General features: G+C 63.8%; 2 protein-coding genes across 6 annotated transcripts in view; both read right to left on the reverse strand.

Moving 5' to 3' along the window:
• The window catches only part of DNMBP (dynamin binding protein), a 38,007-nt gene extending 34,589 nt beyond the window's left edge, over positions 1-3,418 (reverse strand). For 2 of the 4 annotated variants that reach the window (XM_090056918.1, XM_090056917.1), the window contains exon 1: positions 1,573-1,687. The gene's annotated coding sequence lies outside the window, so the exon portion shown is untranslated. Of the gene's footprint in view, positions 1-1,572; positions 1,688-2,627; positions 2,747-3,276 lie in introns of those variants that run through there. The other 2 variants (XM_090056919.1, XM_090056920.1) reach the window with 2 other exon arrangements.
• CPN1 (carboxypeptidase N subunit 1) lies at positions 3,384-17,911 on the reverse strand. Of its 2 annotated transcripts, XM_090056926.1 has the most exons (10): positions 17,266-17,911; positions 13,521-13,717; positions 12,678-12,833; positions 11,927-12,109; positions 10,575-10,686; positions 9,228-9,367; positions 8,591-8,690; positions 5,869-5,987; positions 3,602-3,757; positions 3,384-3,516 (listed from the first exon to the last, which is right to left on the reverse strand). In XM_090056926.1, exons 1-9 carry the CDS (start codon positions 17,690-17,692, stop codon positions 3,626-3,628), a joined length of 1,566 nt encoding a protein of 521 aa, XP_089913052.1. In that variant the 5' UTR covers positions 17,693-17,911; the 3' UTR covers positions 3,384-3,516; positions 3,602-3,625. The 2 variants fall into 2 exon arrangements, with proteins under 2 accessions (XP_089913052.1, XP_089913051.1); XM_090056925.1 differs by lacking the exon at positions 3,384-3,516 and having other exon boundaries at positions 3,525-3,757.
• Between the last annotated feature and the right edge of the window lie 81 nt (positions 17,912-17,992).

Below are 17,992 nucleotides of genomic sequence, written 5' to 3' on the forward strand. Positions count from 1 at the left end.
GAAGGGCTTACAAAATGCTCAGTGGGGAAGAGAAAGTCCTGTTATGTACAACTGTCTCACCAGACGGGAACAAAGGGTCTCAGAATGAAAGACGTAGGTAGTAAGTGTAAAACTGAAAAAAGGAGGTGCTTTCTCACAGAGTGGAAGTAGTGTGGAGCTCGTTGCCACCAGACGGGGCGGGAGCTGGGAGCTGAGCCAGATTCACGAGGGATCAGACATGGGCAGGAGGAAAGGGGCATTGGTCACTACTGAGCAGGGCGTGCGGGGCACGGCCTCCGCACCGGACCTTCCTGAACCGTCACTGCTGGAGGCTGCGAGGGAGAGAGGAGCAGGGGAAAACCCTGTTCAGCCCCAGTCACTCTCCCTTCCAGCCTCCACTCTCTATCGCCCTGTGACACAGCAGCCTGGGCACGACGGACCTGGGTCTGAGCCAGTCTATGGCCTTTTTATGTTCTCCTTCCCAAGGCCCGATCCCAGGCGTCCAGCAAAGCAGACGCATCTGCCCCCACAGGACAAGAATGTCGCCCAACAAACCCAGAGGGGCAAAGGCTGCAGCAAGCTTTTCTCTCGGTGCCAGCCCAGCAGCTGCCAAGGCCCAAGCAGCACCAGCCTCCACTCGGGAACTTGGGGGGCTGGGTCTGCACCGTGGCCTCTACCACGGAGACAGCACAGGGCCAAAGGACCGCTGTGCCTGCCCTGCCATCTCCCCCCAGACCAACCATGTCCTCTCCGGAGCTGCGGGCCCGAGTGTCCCGACTGCTGGCGCTCCTGCAGGTAGGGCCCTCAGGCACTCGCCCAAGCGCTGAGGTCCAGACACTGGAAATCCCTGGACTGCCTGGCTCCCCGCCAGCACCGTGGCAGGGATTACAGGCCACTTGGCTAGGGAAGGGCAGACTGACAGCTGGTCCACGCACAGGAGCAGCCCCACAGCACGCAGCCCTGGCCTGCGAAGGTCCCTGCAGTGTCTGCATGGCAGGGAGATGGGCCAGGTTCTCAGCACCTGGCCTCTGCCTCCTGCCACCTCTCCACAGCAGGGCAGGAGGCAGCAGCCCCAAGAGCTCACGCAGCAATGCCAAACATGGGGCGCCATGGGAGCGCACAACCTCGCACGGAGGGAAGCTGCGAACAACACACGCCAGCTCCAGGCCGGGGGTGACGCACTGCCACGGGGGTGTCACAGCCTCACCAGCAGGCCCCTGTCACCCGCACACGTGGCACCGCCATGGGCACCAGGCCGGGGGCTGGCAGGCGGGGAGCAGTGTGGGGGCGCAGGAGTCTCTCCCAGCTGTGGCTCCCCTGGGACCAGCTCTTCCCGCACCTCGACTCCGCATCGCCGCCAGCGCCCCGGTGCCTACCCGCACCCCCGGGCACAGTCCTGCCCCTGCCCCTGCCCCTGCCCCAAGCTCGGGTCTTGCTGCTTCGGCAAACCCTGGTCTTCAAGCCCGTGGCAGCAAGGGCAGGTGTCGGGGCAGCGGCGGGGGAGGCCGGGGCCGGGGCCGTGTCGCTGCGCTCTGGAGCCCGGCGGCGGGGGCGCCGCTCGGCCCCGGCCCCGGCCCCTTCCTTCCTTCCTACCTGCCTGGCGGCCCGGCCCGGTCCCGGGCGGCCGCTCCAGCCCTGCGGGTCCCGCTCTCGCCTCCGCCCCCCGCGCAGCGCCGCCCCGCGCCCGGCCCCGCCCCGGCCGGAGGAGGTGCCGCGCGGCCGCTCCGGGGGAGGCCGGGCCCAGGCCCGGGCTCCGCTGCACGTCCAGGCCGGGGAGGCGGCGAGCGCCACGCAGCGCCGTGTCCGCCCGGCACGGCTCCTCGGGGGCCGCATCTCCTCCACCCCCGCACAGCGCAGGATCGGGCCCGGCTGCAGCGCCCCGCCCGGAGCTGCCCGGGCCCTCGCCGCGCTCCCCCCACGCCTCTTGCGACACCCCGGGCCCGGGCCCGGGCTCGGGGCCGGCGAAGCGCAAACGCGCTGCAGCCTCCCCCGCACGCGCAGCGCGGAAACAGCCGCGTGGGACGCGCCCGCAGGGCCCGGCAGAGCCCTCTGAGCCGCGGGCCGGCGGCGGCAGCCCTGCCCCTGAAGGTCCGGGGCTCTGCCCAGGCCGCACGTGGCGTGTGCCGGGACGGGCCCGGCGCAGCCCCGGTCCTCGGGCGACCCCGACCTCGGCCGGCGCACGCGCTTGTTCCCCCGCCAGCTGCCGCGAGAGGGCGCCCTCCGCCCCGGGGAGCGCCCCTGCGCGGGGGGCTGCGGACGACCTCCCCCGGGCACCCGCCGCCCCTGAGCCCTGCTCCACGTGGCACAGGCCAGCTGACAGCGTCTTGCTCTGCTCAGGTGCATTCACACCCGTTTCCGTGAGCAAGGGCGGCAGGCCCGTGCTGGTGCTCTGGGGCAGGGTGGCAGCCTGGCTGGGCAAGGCAGGCAGTGCCAGACTATGGAGGAGCCTGAAGGTTGCTGCCTTGCCTGAGATTCACCGCGGAAGCACCCCACCTCATGCCAGCCCTCCAGGCTGACTTCACCGCGTCGCATGTACTTCATGAGCTGGCCCACACCCATGTTCCCTGTGGCCCCGTCTACAGTGCACTGCTGCCCTGGCCCCTCAGCTGAAAGCCCTGCAGGGAGGCAGACCCATGAGTGGGACACACCGTGTGCCGTCAGGCAGGGGCTCGGCGGCATCCTGTGAGAGTGAGCAGGGGTCATGCTTCAGTGCCTCTGCCGGGGGCAGTCAGATATCCTCCGCATGGGGACATCCACCTGCACGGAGCGCTGGGAAGGAGGAAGACCAGCTAGTGACGCGCGAGGCATCTCATCCCCACAACAACGTGACCAGGACACGGCCTGGTTACATGGGGGAGCCTTGCAACGCAGGCGAGGCCAACAGCTGCAGCAAGGGAACTCTCCCATCCCATAGACCGGCATAGGCTTGGGCTGGGGCCACACACACTTGGTGCACGTTAGTGCAGCACGAGGCAGACCTGTGCAGATACCTGTGCGAGTGCCCAAACCAGAAGCAGAACAGCTGCCGGCGCATGGCACAGCGCCTGGCCTAATAAGCCGTGCTCGTGTCTCAGCAGAGCTCATTACCCCGGGCGCAGCTTGGGAGACAGCGGAGAGCCCGCCCGGGGCCTCTGCCCAATGCTGTGTGGACACAACCTTCACTGCCAGTGTGTGCCAGGCCCCGCAAGGCACAACCCCTCTCGCTGGGCAGACCAGCCAGCTCCCTCCTCCCTTCCCGGAGGAGCCTGGGGCTCAGGCAACAATGGTCACCCCCAGAGCAGCAGTGCTGGGACTCACCCCCAGCCAGCGATGTAGCAGGATTCGTTTGCCAGCCGGCAGTCATACTCCTGCCCTCCACGTGCAGCAGGAGCTATTCATGGGCGCTTGCCCTGGGCTGCAGGTCCAGTGCGGGGATGGAGGGAGCAGAGCTGTGTTCTGCAGCTGGACAGACCCAGAGCCATCTGGGAGATGCTGCCTGCTGCGGTGCCCTCCGAGCTGCAGCTGGGCATGCCTTCGTTCTCAATGAGATCCCACGGGCTAGGGAGTTAAATATTCCCATGTTTAATAAACCAGGGGACCCAGGCCCCCCGGAGAGTTCCCTTGCTGCAGCAGTCGGCCTTGCCTGCATTGCAAGGCTCCCCCGCTCTCAGCTCCGCATCTCCCACAAGGCTGCTCTGGGCACCACCTTCTTCAGAAGTGCTTTGCTGCCCGCGCGGGGCCCAGGGGCCTTCTGCTCTGGGGGCTTCTTCTCCGCATCTCGTTTGAGCTGGAAATTTACCTGGAAGACACAGGAAGGCACCGAGTCACCGACCCCTCGCTTGGCCCGGGAGCATTTGGCTTCTCCCTGGGTGCAGCACTTGACCCAGATTTCCCCGTGCCACCTACCACCCAGCGCCCTAATTGAGCAAGGGTCTGCTGAATTCAAATCCAATCTCCTGAGGCACCTGCGGCCCTCGTGGCTTAGTGCCAGCTTCCCCCAGGAGTGCTGTCCCTGCACCCCAGCCGTTCCTTAAACGGCAAACAGCACAGCACTGGAGCAGACCCCGCACCAGTCACCCTCTCCAAGCAGCCGTGTATCTTGCTGTAGGCTGTTCTTAACTGCCTGGTGGCTGCCAGTTATCACGCTTTTCTCCTCAGGGTGGTTACTGAGGGATTACTTCATTCTTTTTCCTAGCTCCTCTCCAGGGATTGAGGTCAGGCCGGCCTGTCCGTAGTTCCTTGGGTCCTGGTTCTCGGCAGGTGCTGTCAGCCCCACGGCAGTCCTCTGGGACCTCCCTAGTCCCTCGCAACTTGGCATGCATTATTGCCAGTGCCTCCACACTTCCCTGCAGCGCCCCAGGACGGGTCCCATCCACATCTGTCAAATGCTCGATGGCACCGTGCTCTTGGCTCAGCGTGGCCCAACTCCCTTCCCTTATGGCTGCCAGCATCATGCTCTCCCTTTCCTTAGCCAGAGGCACCGCGTTGGCCAGTCTCGAGCTGTGCACCCCAGGCCCCCACGTGACAGTTATTGCTGCCCCCCCTCACTGCCAGGCCCGTGATCCAACATGCCAGTTCTGTCATACTCAGAGAGGGAGATTATCTCACCCCTGACTTCAGCATTTCAGGCTCTGAGTTTCATGCCAACCTCAGACAGCTGCCACTCCTCGCAGCTGTCCTGCCCACATCCCCACGTGAGCGGGAAGAAGTTGTTCTAATAGCACAACCAAGTGGGACACAGCTCCCAGGGCTGATACTGATGAGAGGTGATCAGGAGATGTCTAATTGTCTCAGACTGACTTCTACGTGCGGTACGTCCACACCCGGTGGCTTTGACAGCGATACACTTATGCCACTTGGTGAATGTACGTTTGCATTAAGGGGGTAAGCATCAAGGAATGGGGTTAGGCCCCTTTAAACAGCTTGCAAAGCATCTGCTGGTGCTCACCACACTTTATTTTAGGAGCACCAGAAACCAGTGGAGCGTCTTTATGGCCTTGCATTTTTGTGTATATTTAGCAAAGGCCGCGATTTGGGAGAGCCTGCCCCCTCCCGAGGGCACCCTGCCAGCTGGAGCCTGCTCACAGACTTTCCCAACAAGGAAAGTTTCCAGGCGATACAGACACAAATCTCCAAACAACAAGACAGTTTGGGCCCCAGGAGACTACCAGGGGTCACGCATGCTTTCCTGGCAAGGCGGGGGGAGAGGGGGGCACGATCTGTGCATGCTGCTGCCAAGGGTGGAGGTCACACAGGGCCACACGGGCTGCTCTGGGGCTGAGGGAGGAGCAGAGAGATGACGTCCGACACTGGCAATGGGGAGCGGAGCTAGGGCTGGCAGAGCTGGAGCAAGAGGGGAGACATCCGCTCCTGGATGCTTGGGGGAAGCAGCCCTTCCCAAGAGAGGAGCAAAGGGAAGAGGCTGCACAGCAATCCCTGCCCTGCCCCTGCCTGTTCCCACACGCTGAACCCAGAACCGGCCCCAGGGATGTGGCCTGTGGGCCACAGTAGGGGACACCAGTAGAGTGGCTCCATACCTTGTGTCTGGGCTCAGGGTGTGGGCAGGTGGCCTCAGGGCGTGTGGGACAGCACAGCCAGGCCCCGGAGGTGGGGAAGGCGATTCAGAGGGCACGTGCCCTCCACTCGGGCTGCTATCAGGGAGGCATTGGGACAGGCTGGACATCTGGCCCCACAAACCTCGGGGAGGAGCCAACATCCGCCGAGGCTCCGTCTTCTCCATCTCCCCACAGGCAGCAGGGAGCCCCCGCCTCGGCTGCGGGTCGCAGGCAGCCTCCCCCACCTCCTGCTGCTGCAGCCCCAGCACCAAGCCCCCACCCCAGGGCCACGTCTCCCGCTCGGCAGGGCAGGTCCAACGCAGCCAGGCCTCCCGGCCCGTCTGGCACAACTCACCAGCGAGGGCCCCGCCGGGCCCACAGTCACGCTCACCATCTGCGGCTGGTACCCACGGGCGGAGGCGGTGACAGCATATGTGCCAGGCAGCAGCAGTCGGAAATAGTCCCCCTGGTCACCTGGAATGACAGCGAGAGCACCCGGGGGCACCGGGTCTAGGGCCAGGAAAGCCTCCACCCTGCAGCCACCCCATCTGGGACATGACCTCGTGCAGCCTGCCAGGACCTCGCCCCCAAGCCGGGGGGCTGACGGCAGCATGGCCACGAAGGCGGCCGAGGTACTAAAGGCGGTAGCAGGAGGCCGGCAGGGGACTCAGCCCACAGCCCGTGCACCTCTCCCTGCCCTGCGGCTTGGGCTGGGCCACTGCTGCTCTCAAGCACAGATGCCAGGCCAGGGGCAGCTATTCAGGGCACCCTTCCCGACCCTTGAGCAGCAGGTCACGTGCAGCAGCAAGCCCTGGCCAGCGCTCTGGCCTTCTGGAAAGGCATCTGGCTTTGGCTCCAAGTCGGCCACAGAAGTGGAAGCCACCCAGCCCCAGGCACGATGTTTCAGTGGTTTATTACCCTGTGGCATCTTATTCCCAGCATGATCCTGTCTGCAATGGTCTGCAGGATGGAAGAGCCCCGTAGGGGACAATCCCTGCTTCCTGCATACGAACCAGCACCCGGTAATCAAGCCTCCATGAGCCTGCCCGTTCCTAACGAGCTGGGCAGGTCAAGCCCCTGGCAGCTCCCACTGGACAAGCCCTAAGCATCCTCCCTGCCCTGTTGCCATCTTCCCTGAAGCCTGGGCACTGCAGCTAGGCCCCAAATCATTGCTGTGGCTGCACCTGAGCCAAGCCTGGGGCCACACAGCCTCCCCGCTGCTGCCTCCGCGAGCCTCCCCCCCTGCCGTGCTCAGAGCCTGCGGCTGCCTGCCTGACCCCAGCATCTGGCTGCAGCCTGGCCCCGCACCACTGCTCTCCAGGCTGCCTGGCCCTGGGGTCTGTGCGGCCCAGGAGCCTCCCACCCAGCTGGGCCCCAGGCCAGTGACCCAGCAACCTCTGGCTCGCATCCTGGCTGGCAGCTGCCAATTGCTCCATGAACTGCTCCCTGCCAGCCCCACAGGAAGCCCACAGACTCCAGCAGGGCCGTACTGACACGCACGGCACCTGCCCCCGAGCCCCTCTGCACGATGCCCTGTCCCCTCCGCTGTGCACTGCTCCCCTGATCTCTGTCCTCAGCAGACTCAGGTGTGGCTGGGTCTGTTTCCCTGTGCGTCATCAATAAAGCATTAAACAGCACTTTGTTCCCTGCTTCCCTTGGACGAATCAGGCATGCAGAGCTGCTCGTGGCTCTCATGGCTTGGGCTGTCTTCCAGCTGCCCCCCCAGCTCTTTCCTCCTGGTCAGTGCCTCGAGGAAGTGCAGGCACCTGGACCAGATCCCCGGCCCAGCAATGCACTCTCTCACGCTCTCAGCATGCCCTGCCTGGGAACACTGTTTCTCCTCCCCAACGGGTGGTCACCCCAGCTGTAGCCTGTGCAAGACGGGCTCATGTTGTCTCATTACAACCTGCCCTAAGCCTGACTTGTGCATGCACTGGAGACAGTGACTGATAATCTGCATTAATATAACACAAGGAAATGGGAAAAAAAAAGGGAAAGCTGTAACCAGATGCATTAGATGCCATATTGTTATAAATTGATATATTTTTGTTAAAGTGCTTAGATAATTTGTAAGAACAAAACAGCCTCCTCGGAGAAAACCATAAAGAAAGGTAAAGGAGAAACAAGCCAGTGCTAAACAGCAGTCCCCAATGGGGAAGGAAAAAGAAACCTTTACTTTCCCAAGGGTATAAATCCCAACTAATTAACACCTTCTGAGTCCACAAAAGAGCTGGGTCACTCCAGTTCCAAGAGTTTTAGTGAAACAAACACACTTACACAAAACTAATTAGACATGATTTATAAGAATATTCAAACCAGCCATCTGTAAAAACTGGGCAGAGGCTGGAAGAAATGTCAGACTTCTTCAAAGCTCAGAAAAAAGAGGAACCAACAAGTGTTTGCTATTGTGGGTCCTAATAAAGCTTTGGAGTTGTGACTGGACCAGTCTCACTGGTCAATAGGGTGACCTCACGCACAGTTAACATTTGAAGTCACGCTGCCAATACCTGGCTGTTCCCCCTGCTCACTCACGCGGGGCTGGTGCCCCTGCTCACTCCGGCCCCGCTGTCGCCCCCTGCTCACACCTGGCTGTCACCCTTTGCTCCTACTCCGAGGTTCTTCTCTTCTCCTTGGCTATAGCCCCCCAGCCCCCAGGGGCTCACATCCAAGGGTCCCCCCCAGCTCTGTCCCACGGTGTGTGTGCACCTGGCCAGCCCATTCATGTCAACTGACTGAAACCAGCAGATCCATCTTGCTGTCTGACCTGTCCTTTGTGTGACACTGCTTGCCCAAAGCCCACACTGTGCCCCTTCCACCGAGGTGGCTAATAGCTCCTACCCAGCACATCTGCAGGCAGCAGCCCAGGCACGGCACTGCCAAACTGAGCCTCGGGAGGGTGGGAGGGTTGCCCTTCCTGCTCCCACAGGATCCAACAGCACCCCCATGCTCTGTGCTGGTGGAAGTCTGACCAGGGCAGGCTGTGCTGGCAGCACGCATCACTGTTCAGCCCACCCCGTGCCACCCAAAAGAGCCCTGTGGAGGTGACATTGAGGAGCATGTGGTGCCCAGGGACCCACCAGAGGTGACGTCATGGCCAATGCCCTGGACTGAAAGCACTGCGCCCACAATGCCGTTGTTGTTCTCATCTAGCACCATCCCTTTAATGCCCTGGTGAACCTGCAGACAGACAAATGGACAGATGCAGGTTAGCGCCTCTCCCCTCCCTCTAGAGCAGAGCGCTTGGCCCCCTCCAGGAGCAAGGACATTGCTCCAATCCCTGCCCTCCAAACAGGGTCAGCTGGTGCAGGTGGGTTGTGGGTGTAAGCACTGCAGGTGGGAACAGGAGTTGTAGGAGTGATCATTTGGAGGGCAAAAGCCAGGAAGCTCCATGTGCTGGGCACACGAGCACAGTGTACCAGACGGCTGCCAGTGGCAGCACTGAATATGGGCACCTAATAAAGATCCTGGTGCTGCAGTCCTTTCGCTAGTGCACAGAGCTCTGGGCATGAGACAACGGGAGCCCGCCCACATGTCTCCCAAAGCACCAAGGGAGCCAGCTCCGGTTTACGCTGAGAGGCCCCCTCCCTGCCCCACGTCCACAGACCCCTCCACCCCCTTGAGCTCTGGCCCCAGGTGCTCGGATGTGGGGGAAGGTGGGCAGGGAAGGTGCTCTCAGCCCCACAGCATGGGGAAGGGCTCACACGGGCACTCCACCTCTTCCATGAAGGCGACCAGCGCCTCGCGGTTGGCCAGCCACTCGCGCTCCAGGTCCTCCTGGGGCGGGAACTTGTTGCAGCTCAGCTCCAAGGTGATCTCAAAGCAGTTGGTGTAGAGGTAATTGAAGTCCTGCATGCCTGAGAGGAGAGAGCAAGGACACAGCCAGGCCCACCCGGGCACGTGACACCCCCTCCCCACCCGCCTGCCCACCTCTGCCAATGGCCAGCAGCCCTGCCCTGTCCCCCAGCGTTTGCTCGGTCCCTCCTGCCCGTGCATGGGCAGCCCCTTTCTGGGACGGGTCTCTTGTCCCGACAGGCAGAGGATTCGGTCCTGGGATGGGAATAGGTCAGTGGTTCTCAGCCTGTTTAGAAACGCCAGCTCCAAGCACTCGCTCATTGTTTAAGGAAAAACGCGAGAGGTTCTTCTGCCATGATCAGCTCAGAAAGCTGTGGCGGGGCAGAGGGCTCCTGGCACAGCCCCGCATGACACCGTCACTGGGGAAGCGCAGACTAGATAGTCATCAAGAGGCGGACGTGTGGTGTCACAGCACTGGAAGGCCTAAGCCACCCTTGTCCAGCCCCTTCTTGAAAAACCTCCCACAAGGCCCCCTGCACTCCCCTGGGCACCTCTGGCCCAGCCCCACTGCTCCAACACGGGATAAGCAAAGGGGTTTTTCTTGGACCAACTGCAAGTTGAGAGATGCTACACAAGCTCTTGGGCACCTGCTGTCCTTCCTCAGGTCTGGGAAAGAAAGACTCAGAAACAGCCTAAGCTAAATACCAGGTGAAGCAACGACTTGTGTTCAACGCCACTTGTGACAGAAACCAGGAGGGTTTTGCTGAGACCTAACTGGAAGCTACTTTACTGCCACTTAAGGCTCCATGCGGCAAGGACCAAGAGTAGCTGCCCCTCTTTTACAGCTGTGACATCTCCAAGTTGCCCACGCCCAGCGCTCTCCACCCTTCCTACACCTGCCCCGCCACTGTCTGAACATGGCGAGCCCCACACTGCACCCGGGCTCTGGCCGAGGCCTGACCAGCTCTGAGCAAAGTGGCACTGTCACCAGCCCAGCCTATGCCTCATGCTCCGTTTATGCCACTCACCACGCTGCGTCAGATGCAGCAGCCCCAGACCCTGCCCAGCAGCACCGTGGCCCAGACACTCGTCTCCCATTCCATGTCTGCGCTTCCCCACGCTCCTGTCTGGGGACCCATGCCCTCTCCCCGCTGCTCTGTCCATGCTCCCCCCCAGCCTGTGTCCCTTCCCAGGCCTTGCCCCTTCTGCAGCCCAGCACCCCACTCTCCCAGCCCTGCATACCCCCTTCACCTCCATCCCCAGCCCCACCTTTGCTGAGAGAATACCAGGATGCCCCGTTGGTGATGCCATCTGCAAAGTAGTCTCCACAGTTCCAGCCCTGATGCATCCAACCATGGGCATAGGAATAGGTCTTTGCCAACTGCAGAGAGAGCCCAGGTGGGTCACAGCTCCAGCGCTCCCCTGAGCTCTTTGGTCCCTTAGCCCCTGCACACAGGGGACCCTCAGGAGTCGCAGCAGTGGTGCTAACCCTGAGTGGGGGCAAGCAGGTCTGGCCCAACCTCTGTTCCTCCCATCGCCAGTACAGGAGTCCTGCCTTAGGCCCCCCGCCCCCAGGGCTGTCCCCAGCAGGAAGCCTCCATGGGCACAGGGAGCTGCAGCAGCCCCAGGAGAGTGAGCGAGGGGGAGGGCCAGGGCTGTCCACATCTGCCCCAGGGGGGTGCGTTCCTGGGGGACTAGGGGCAGGTGGGGTAAGCCCTGGCAGACAGGTGGAAAGAGCAAAACAGCAGCCCCAGGGCGAAACACTGTCCCAGGCCCTTTCCAAGGGGATCGCTGTGTCCTCGCAGGAAACCTCTGTCAGAAATGAGGACGGTCTCCGAGGCCCTTGGCTGCACTGCATTGCAGGTCCTCAGGCCACTGGCAGCCAGCTCCAAAAGCCTCTGGGGCCCGGCTCTCGTGGAACTGCCCTGCCCTCAAGCCACGCCGTGGGCTCCTCAGACCAGGGCAGAGCATGCTCCTGGCCATGTTCTTGTGCTCAGGGTCCTGGTCTGAGCAACGGAGCTAGGCTGGCTGCTCCCCGGAGGCCTCTATACTGTTTTGCTTCCTAAGGGGCGGGTGAGGCTGATTGAGCTGCTGGCTGCTGGGACATGCTAGCAATCAGATGCATGGGCACTGGCAAGGGAGGTTGCAACCTGCAGCCCATGCCTGGCTCTCACCCATCCCCTGCTGCCACTTGCTCTCTTGATGGGACTCAGTTCCAGCCAAACCATTCGCCCCCGCCCCCAGCCCTGCACTGCCACCAGGCACCTGTCTCCCCTACAGCCCCATGTGCATGCTGGCATGGACATGCACTACAGTGCTTCCTCAGTGCTGCAAGGGGGCTCCTGCCATGCAGCACGTCTGCGGACAGCCTGGGCTGGCATAGCAGGGGGCTGCCGGGCAGGACACAGGACACTGGCACAGCAGGAGTTTGAGGTGCCGCACGCTGGCGAGCGCGGGGTGCAGGCCCCATGAGGAGCGCCTACGTGTGGGAGTGGTAGTGACCACACCGTCAGCAGCGCTGCGGGGCACCACTATGCCCTGACCTGGCCTGCCCAGCTCCAGCGCACTCCCTGCCCCTCCACAGCCCCGGCCCAGGGCTGCCCGCACCAGGACCCGCTCACCTTCTGGAAGAGCTTGTCGTCGGGGGTGGGCGTGTTGGTAGTGGTCCACTGGCCACGCACCCGCTGGCTGTGCGATTTGTCGTAGGGGTAGTTGGCCACCACGGCGCCACCGTGCAGGTTGGCTGAGAGAACGAAGTTGTAGCTGCTGATCCACTGAATCACGGCCGCTGTCTCCGGTTCCACCTGCCCAGAGAGGGGCGGCAATGAGGGGCCGACCTGAAGTGCGTGGCAGTGTGATGGGGGACACAAGGCACCCCAGAACTGCCTGGGTCCTGGATGGGGCTTGCTGGCATGTCTATGGGGCATGTCCTCTCCTGGCCTGCTCCCAACCCTCCCTCCTCTGCTCCCCACACATCCTTACTGTGGCCAGGCCCTGCTAGCCCTGCCCCAGCCCATCTCAGAGAGCCCGGGCGGCTGCAGGGCTCACCCAGGCCAGTCCTGACCCAACCAGTGCAAGTGCCTCCCTTGAGGGGACCTGGAAACCCCCTTCTTTCCAGCCGGTCCTGGATGCAGCTGCTTCCAAAGCACCAATCCCTGCACCCCTGACCCAGATGCCAGCCCAGCTCAGCCCGTGCCCCTCAGCTTCTCTGCAGCCACATTTCCATCAGGCCCTTTACGAAGAGAAGACTGCCGCAGGGAGCTTGCTGTATGGGCAGGCTGGGGCTGGGAGGCAGAGGCAATGTCCCCGTAGCCGGAGATGCGCCTGTGCCCACGTGATCCCAGGCTGCTCCCGAGATGCACAGGGTGGTACCTGACTCCTCCAGTTGCTGGGCAGGGGGATGTGATGGTTGGGCCCTGAGATCTTCTCATTGTGGTACATGACAGTGTTGAGGTCGGGGAAGTTGCGGTTCAGGTCCACGCCATTGGCATTGTTGCGGCCGGTCAGGTACCCATTGGTGGTGGGGCTCTGCGGGGAACAGGGAGCACGTGAGCGCAGCGTGGAGGCTGCAGCCCAGTGCTGGGCATGTTCAAGGAAGCAAAATGGCTCTTCAGGACAACCAGGGTCACAGGCTGCGGGTGACCATGGGGAAAGGCCGCGAGCAGCTCCAAGCACTTTCAAGGGGTCAGCACCAGGAGGGAAAACGGCAGCAGAAACCCGGCGAGCAGCGGGCTCGGAGTACCGCCAGGGGCCGGGACAGGCATAGGCGCGACATCCGGCCTACGGGACCACAGACGCCCAGGGCTGGGGAATCCTGGCCCCAGGTGAGCACAAGCAACACAGGAGCGGACAGAGGCAGAGAGCAGCTTCTTTGCTACCCCCCACCGATCCTTGGGGGCAGAGGCAGGGCAGGGCAGCCAGAGCTCTAGGGACCCATGTACAGCAAGGACAGGGTGTCAGCCACCCCAGGATGCTGCTCCAGCTTGCAAATGCCCCAACCCCTGCGGAGACTGGAGGCAAGAGCCGCGAGGCAGTGGTGAGGGGCATGGGCGCCTCAGGGGCTCTACCTCTGCATGGCCTGAGCCCCCGGGGGCGGGGGGGGCACTGGTGGAGAGGCTGGAGGAGGGAGGGGAGGGCAGGGCGACCGGCCCGTGGGAGGCTGGAGGGGTCCCACAGCCCGAGGGCATTCCCACCCCCTGGCATCGCCGTCCCTACCTGGTTGGCCGCCACCTCATACCCATCGGGGTTCATGGAGGGCATGATGTGGATGCGCGTGTCATGGATGAGTCGCGTGATGCGCTCGTTGCCGCGGCGATACTCCTCGCACAGGAACCCGGAGAGCTGCAGTAGCAGCTCGCGGCCCAGCACCTCGTTCCCGTGCATGTTCCCCACGTACTTGAACTCCGGCTCCACTGAGGAGAGCAGGAGAACGGTGACACCACCGCGGCGGGGCGGCTGCCCTGCGATGTGCCAGGCGGGCACCAGCCATGCCCTCTCCCATGGCCATCAGTGAGCCCCGTGCTCAGAGCGACCCCCCGCCCGCACCCATGGTGCTGCAGTGGGGTTGCTGGCCCTGCCCCGGGGCACTTGACAGCCCCACACTGGGGGCGGGTGGGGGAGCCCAGGAGCAGCACAGGAGACTAATGCTCAGCTCCTGGCAGTGCCGGGGGCTCCCGGAGAAGGGAGCGGGGGCGGCAGAGAAGCCCCGAGAAGTAGGCCAGCCCCCGCCCCTGCCCCCGCCTCCTCTTGGCCCGAGCTCCTTGGCTTTGCTCTCCCTGCCTTGCGCGGCCTGCCACATTCCTGGCCTCCCCAGCCTCCAGGGGCCTGACGTGAAACAGCAGAATAAAACCCAATCCCTCCGCCTGGCCAGCCCCACAGCCTCGCCTGTAACGCATTCCCCTGCTAAGCCCTGAGCTCCCCTGTCCCGCCCCGGGTGCCCGAGGCAGGAGGCCAGGGCAGAGGGACCGTTTCCGCCTGGTCCTGCGGGCACAGAGGCAAGAGCGCGGGGGGCTGGGGCGCGGGTGGGCAGACTGTCCCCAGCGCGGGCTGGCTGCTGCCAGGGAGGTCTCTGCCATCTGGCGTTACCAGGGCAGCCCCCACTCCTGTTTCAGACTCTCAGCCAAGGCCTGATGCCCTGAGGCGCCGGCCCTAGGGCTTGCTGGGCACCAGGGCAGGGCACCCCGGGGAGCACGGGCTGTTCTTGTGTAGGCGTCTGACTCGGTCCATCTGCTGCACAGCCTTCCTCGCTGTTTCCATCCGATGGGACCCGGAGGGACAGCCCGGAGGCATGGCCGGGGCAGCCCATACCAAGAGAGAAACAAGGAAATTGCATGGAAAACTTGGTCTCGTTTTCACAGGAAAGGCCCCAGAGAAAGCTGGTGCCGACCAAGATGCCAGGTGCAGGCTGCTCCCGGCCTGTCCTGGGTCATCTTTTGCAACGGTCTGGAAAGGCACAGCCGCAGTGCAGCACATTTCCATCTATGGTGCCAGGAGCGAGCAGGGCCCTCGGACGGAAGCACCGTAAGGATCTGGGGAACGACAGAGTCATGAGAGCTGCCCTCGCCCGGCAGGGAGCCAGCCCCAGGTCAGCAGATTTGCTGTCTGTGCCAGCTGCTTGCAGACCCACTTGAGTGGGTGATCATGTTGGCCAAACAGAGCTGCTTTCATGTGGCATCAGGGCATGTCCCACACCTCCACTTCACCATGGCGCTCATCGGGGCTCTCACTGTCCCAGTCCTGTTACAGTCTCTGTGCATCACTCAGGGTGCATTTAGGCTGCTGGATTGCAGGCGACATGAGAAGTGATTTGATCTCATAGACTCACAGGCTTGGGAAGGATTTTGAGGGTGGCTTAGTGCAGTCTCCTGTACAGAAGCAGGATGGGCTGCACCTAAACCAGCCCAGTCCAGCCACGAATGCATGTAGACTTCACCCAAAGTCCAAACTATGGGACCTACGGTCACCCCGTATCACTGATCCCCCCTCAGACTGGAGACAAGGGGTGAGAACCAGGGCTCCCAACCTAGCACAAGAGAACTGGTGCATTCAGGCCTGAGTGACCCCACAGCTTCTCGCAGCGCTGTAGCCACAATGGTGTAGGGAGCCCACAAGAAGCAGGGTGTGCTTCGTGGCGGTGGCTTTTCTTGGACTGATCAAAGGCACTGTTGGTCCTAGACAGGATGTGGCCAAACAAGCCCTTGTGCCACTGCTCCTGGCACCAGAAAAGCAGTCGTGGAGTCCAGAGGGGTGTTTCCTAGTGCCTTGTTCACTGCATGTCCCAGATCAGGCCTGAGGGAAGGCCAAGGGCTCTGGGGCTCCGTGCAGGCTCCTCTGTGTCAGGTCCTTCTCTCCTTCCATGCAGCACTGCACAGAGTGCTGCTGCTGCTGTGTACACCCAACGGGCAGAGCAGTCAGGCTCTGCCAGCCCAGCAAGGGGGAGCTGAGCGCCCACGTCCCATCACTCAGGCCTGGGGAGCAGCAGAAAGCAGGTCCCAGTGGAGCTCGCTGCCGGCTCAAAGCTGGGGGAAGGTGGAATTTCCTAGTCAGACCAGCATCCGGCTGCGCCGGCCAGGCCCAGCGCACAGACATGGCGTACTCTGGGGGGCAGAGGCAGCTCCACGAGACACAGTGTGGACTCCCGGCACTCACCGGGTCCTCTCCTGAGCCCGGCTGGGTGCTGGAAAGCCAACAGTCCCCTGAAGGGCAGGCAAACCAAGAGGCAGAGGCACATCCTCATATACCGCACAGGGCATCTCAAGACTCCTCCAGAGCTGCACCCGCCTCAGGGAGCAAATGCTCGCCCCAGCCTGGGACTCAGGAGCACAGGGTCCATCGCTAGCAGCCAGGCCAGGCCCCATGTCTGTCCCTGCACCTCACGGCCACAGTGTCGTTCACAAGCCACCAAGGCCAGGGAAGCCTCCCCGGGACACAGGCTGGCTGGGGCTGCCAAGGCCTCTGAGCTCCTGGCAACATGGGTGGCTCTGCAGCCTCCTGTGCCCACCACGCAGGTGCAGGCAGGAGCAGTGGCCCAAGATTTCCTGGCAGACCAGCTGCCTGCTGGAAGCAGCCCACAGCTCCCACAGCCCAGGCTCGGGGCAGGGCTGACAGCGCACTGCCAGGCCCGCAGTGTCCCCAGCTCTGAGTCAGAACAGGTGTCAATCAGAGCGGGGGTGGCACTGAAAGCACTGCATTGCCCTGCTGTCCTCTCACTCTAGCAGGCTTTGCCCTCCAGGAGCTGATGCGCCAGCCTGGATGGACAGGGCATTTGCCCATGGCATGGGGAGAGCAGCTCAGAGCAGGGGTGCCCCGCTGCCCTCCCCAAGAGCTGGTCCCAGTAAGGCCACAGGGAGATGCCACGCTGCAACCCGCTGCGGCACCGTGCCCCTCCGCTGGGCAGCCCAGGCTCAGCGCAGGATCTTGACCCTGTCCCACAGCCGGACCTGGCCCTCCCATCACAGGCCATGTCAGCCCTAGCTGGCACTGGGGAGTGCTCACCTCTGCCTCGGCACTGTCTGTGCCTGCACAGCCCAAGGGCCCCCCAGCCTGCTACCTGCAGGGGGGCATGGGGTGGGCAGACAAGGGGAGTGAGGGGGAAAGATTCCTCCGCTGGCCCCCACCACAGCACTGACCCAGGCTGGAACCAGCGTCCCCACCACATGCCCAACCAGGTGAAGCTCCAGCTGAGGTGCACAGGGCTCGTGCAGGGTTCATGGCAGGTCACGGGGCACCAAAGGCCTCTGAGCCCTGCAGCCGGTGCCGGCCGTATCCGCCTCCTCTGCCAGGGCTCCAGAGCACAGAGTCTGGAGCAGGAGCTGCGCGGCTGAGCACAGCGGCTCCAGGGCAGGCAGTGCCTGGATGCCAGGAGAGGCCAGATCCTGCTCTGACAGTGCGCCCGACATGCCCCAGGGCCCCGGCAAGGCTCAGGCCGCGGCGGCCCAGGCTTCCCCCACCCGGTACTCACGGGGCTCGTGGAGGCCGGGGTAGTCGCTGAACTCCAGGACATAGAGGTGCCTGCCCTGGACGCTGTGGCCCACGCTGTAGATGCGAGTGACGTAGGGGCACTCGTTCTGCACGGCAAACAGGGCCTGCACCATCTCCGTGTAGCTGTGGTGCTCGAAGCCGCCCGTGGCAGCCGCCTGGCACAGGAGCAGGGCTCTGAGCAGGGCCCCGAGCAGCTGGGCCATCCTCCCGTGGGCTCGGCGGAGCTCGCTGGGTCCCGGCCCCCTCCCTGCCCGCCCGGAGCTAAAGTGCAGACTCCAGCCAGCTCTTTCCAGTTCCGCAGCCGAGTGCCAGCCCCCTGCACCTGCGGGCGGGGGCCGCGGCCGGGGTCGGCCCGGTGCCCCGGGCTGCTCTGGACTCTCCCCGGCTCCCGCCGCCTCGCCATTCATTAACTGGATGGTAAACAGGGCCCGGGCCGCCGCCGCCGCCCGAGCACCCGCGGCCCTGGCCTCAGCCCCGGGGCCGGCGGCTCCCGCCCGGGGCAGCACGCAGGGGCGGGCGCGGCAGGTGGGCTCGGCCTAGGGCTGCCCGGGGCAGAGCTCCGCGCCCCGCTGCGGCGGGCGAGGGCCGAGCTCGGGGCCGCCGCAGGACCCTCCCCGGGACCGCTCGTCCCGCAGCGCCGCGGCCGAAGGCGGGACCGCCCCGGCCCCGGCCCCGGCCCCGGCCGGCAGCCACGTGCGGGCGCGGCC

This window comes from Crocodylus siamensis, chromosome 7 (genome assembly GCF_052110815.1).
Source record: "Crocodylus siamensis isolate JL-2025a chromosome 7, ASM5211081v1, whole genome shotgun sequence".
NCBI classification, from domain to species: domain Eukaryota; kingdom Metazoa; phylum Chordata; order Crocodylia; family Crocodylidae; genus Crocodylus; species Crocodylus siamensis.

Bases quoted from the DNA above. Each gene is read 5' to 3' on its own strand.
- CPN1 (XM_090056926.1), bottom strand. From the start codon at position 17,692: ATGAATGGCGAGGCGGCGGGAGCCGGGGAGAGTCCAGAGCAGCCCGGG. The intron at 12,834-13,520 runs GTAGGGACGGCG...TGTTCCCCGCAG, and splicing joins ATGAGGTGGCGGCCAACCAG to AGCCCCACCACCAATGGGTA. The intron at 9,368-10,574 runs GTGGGGCTGGGG...CTCTCCTCTCAG, and splicing joins CTGGTATTCTCTCAGCAAAG to GCATGCAGGACTTCAATTAC.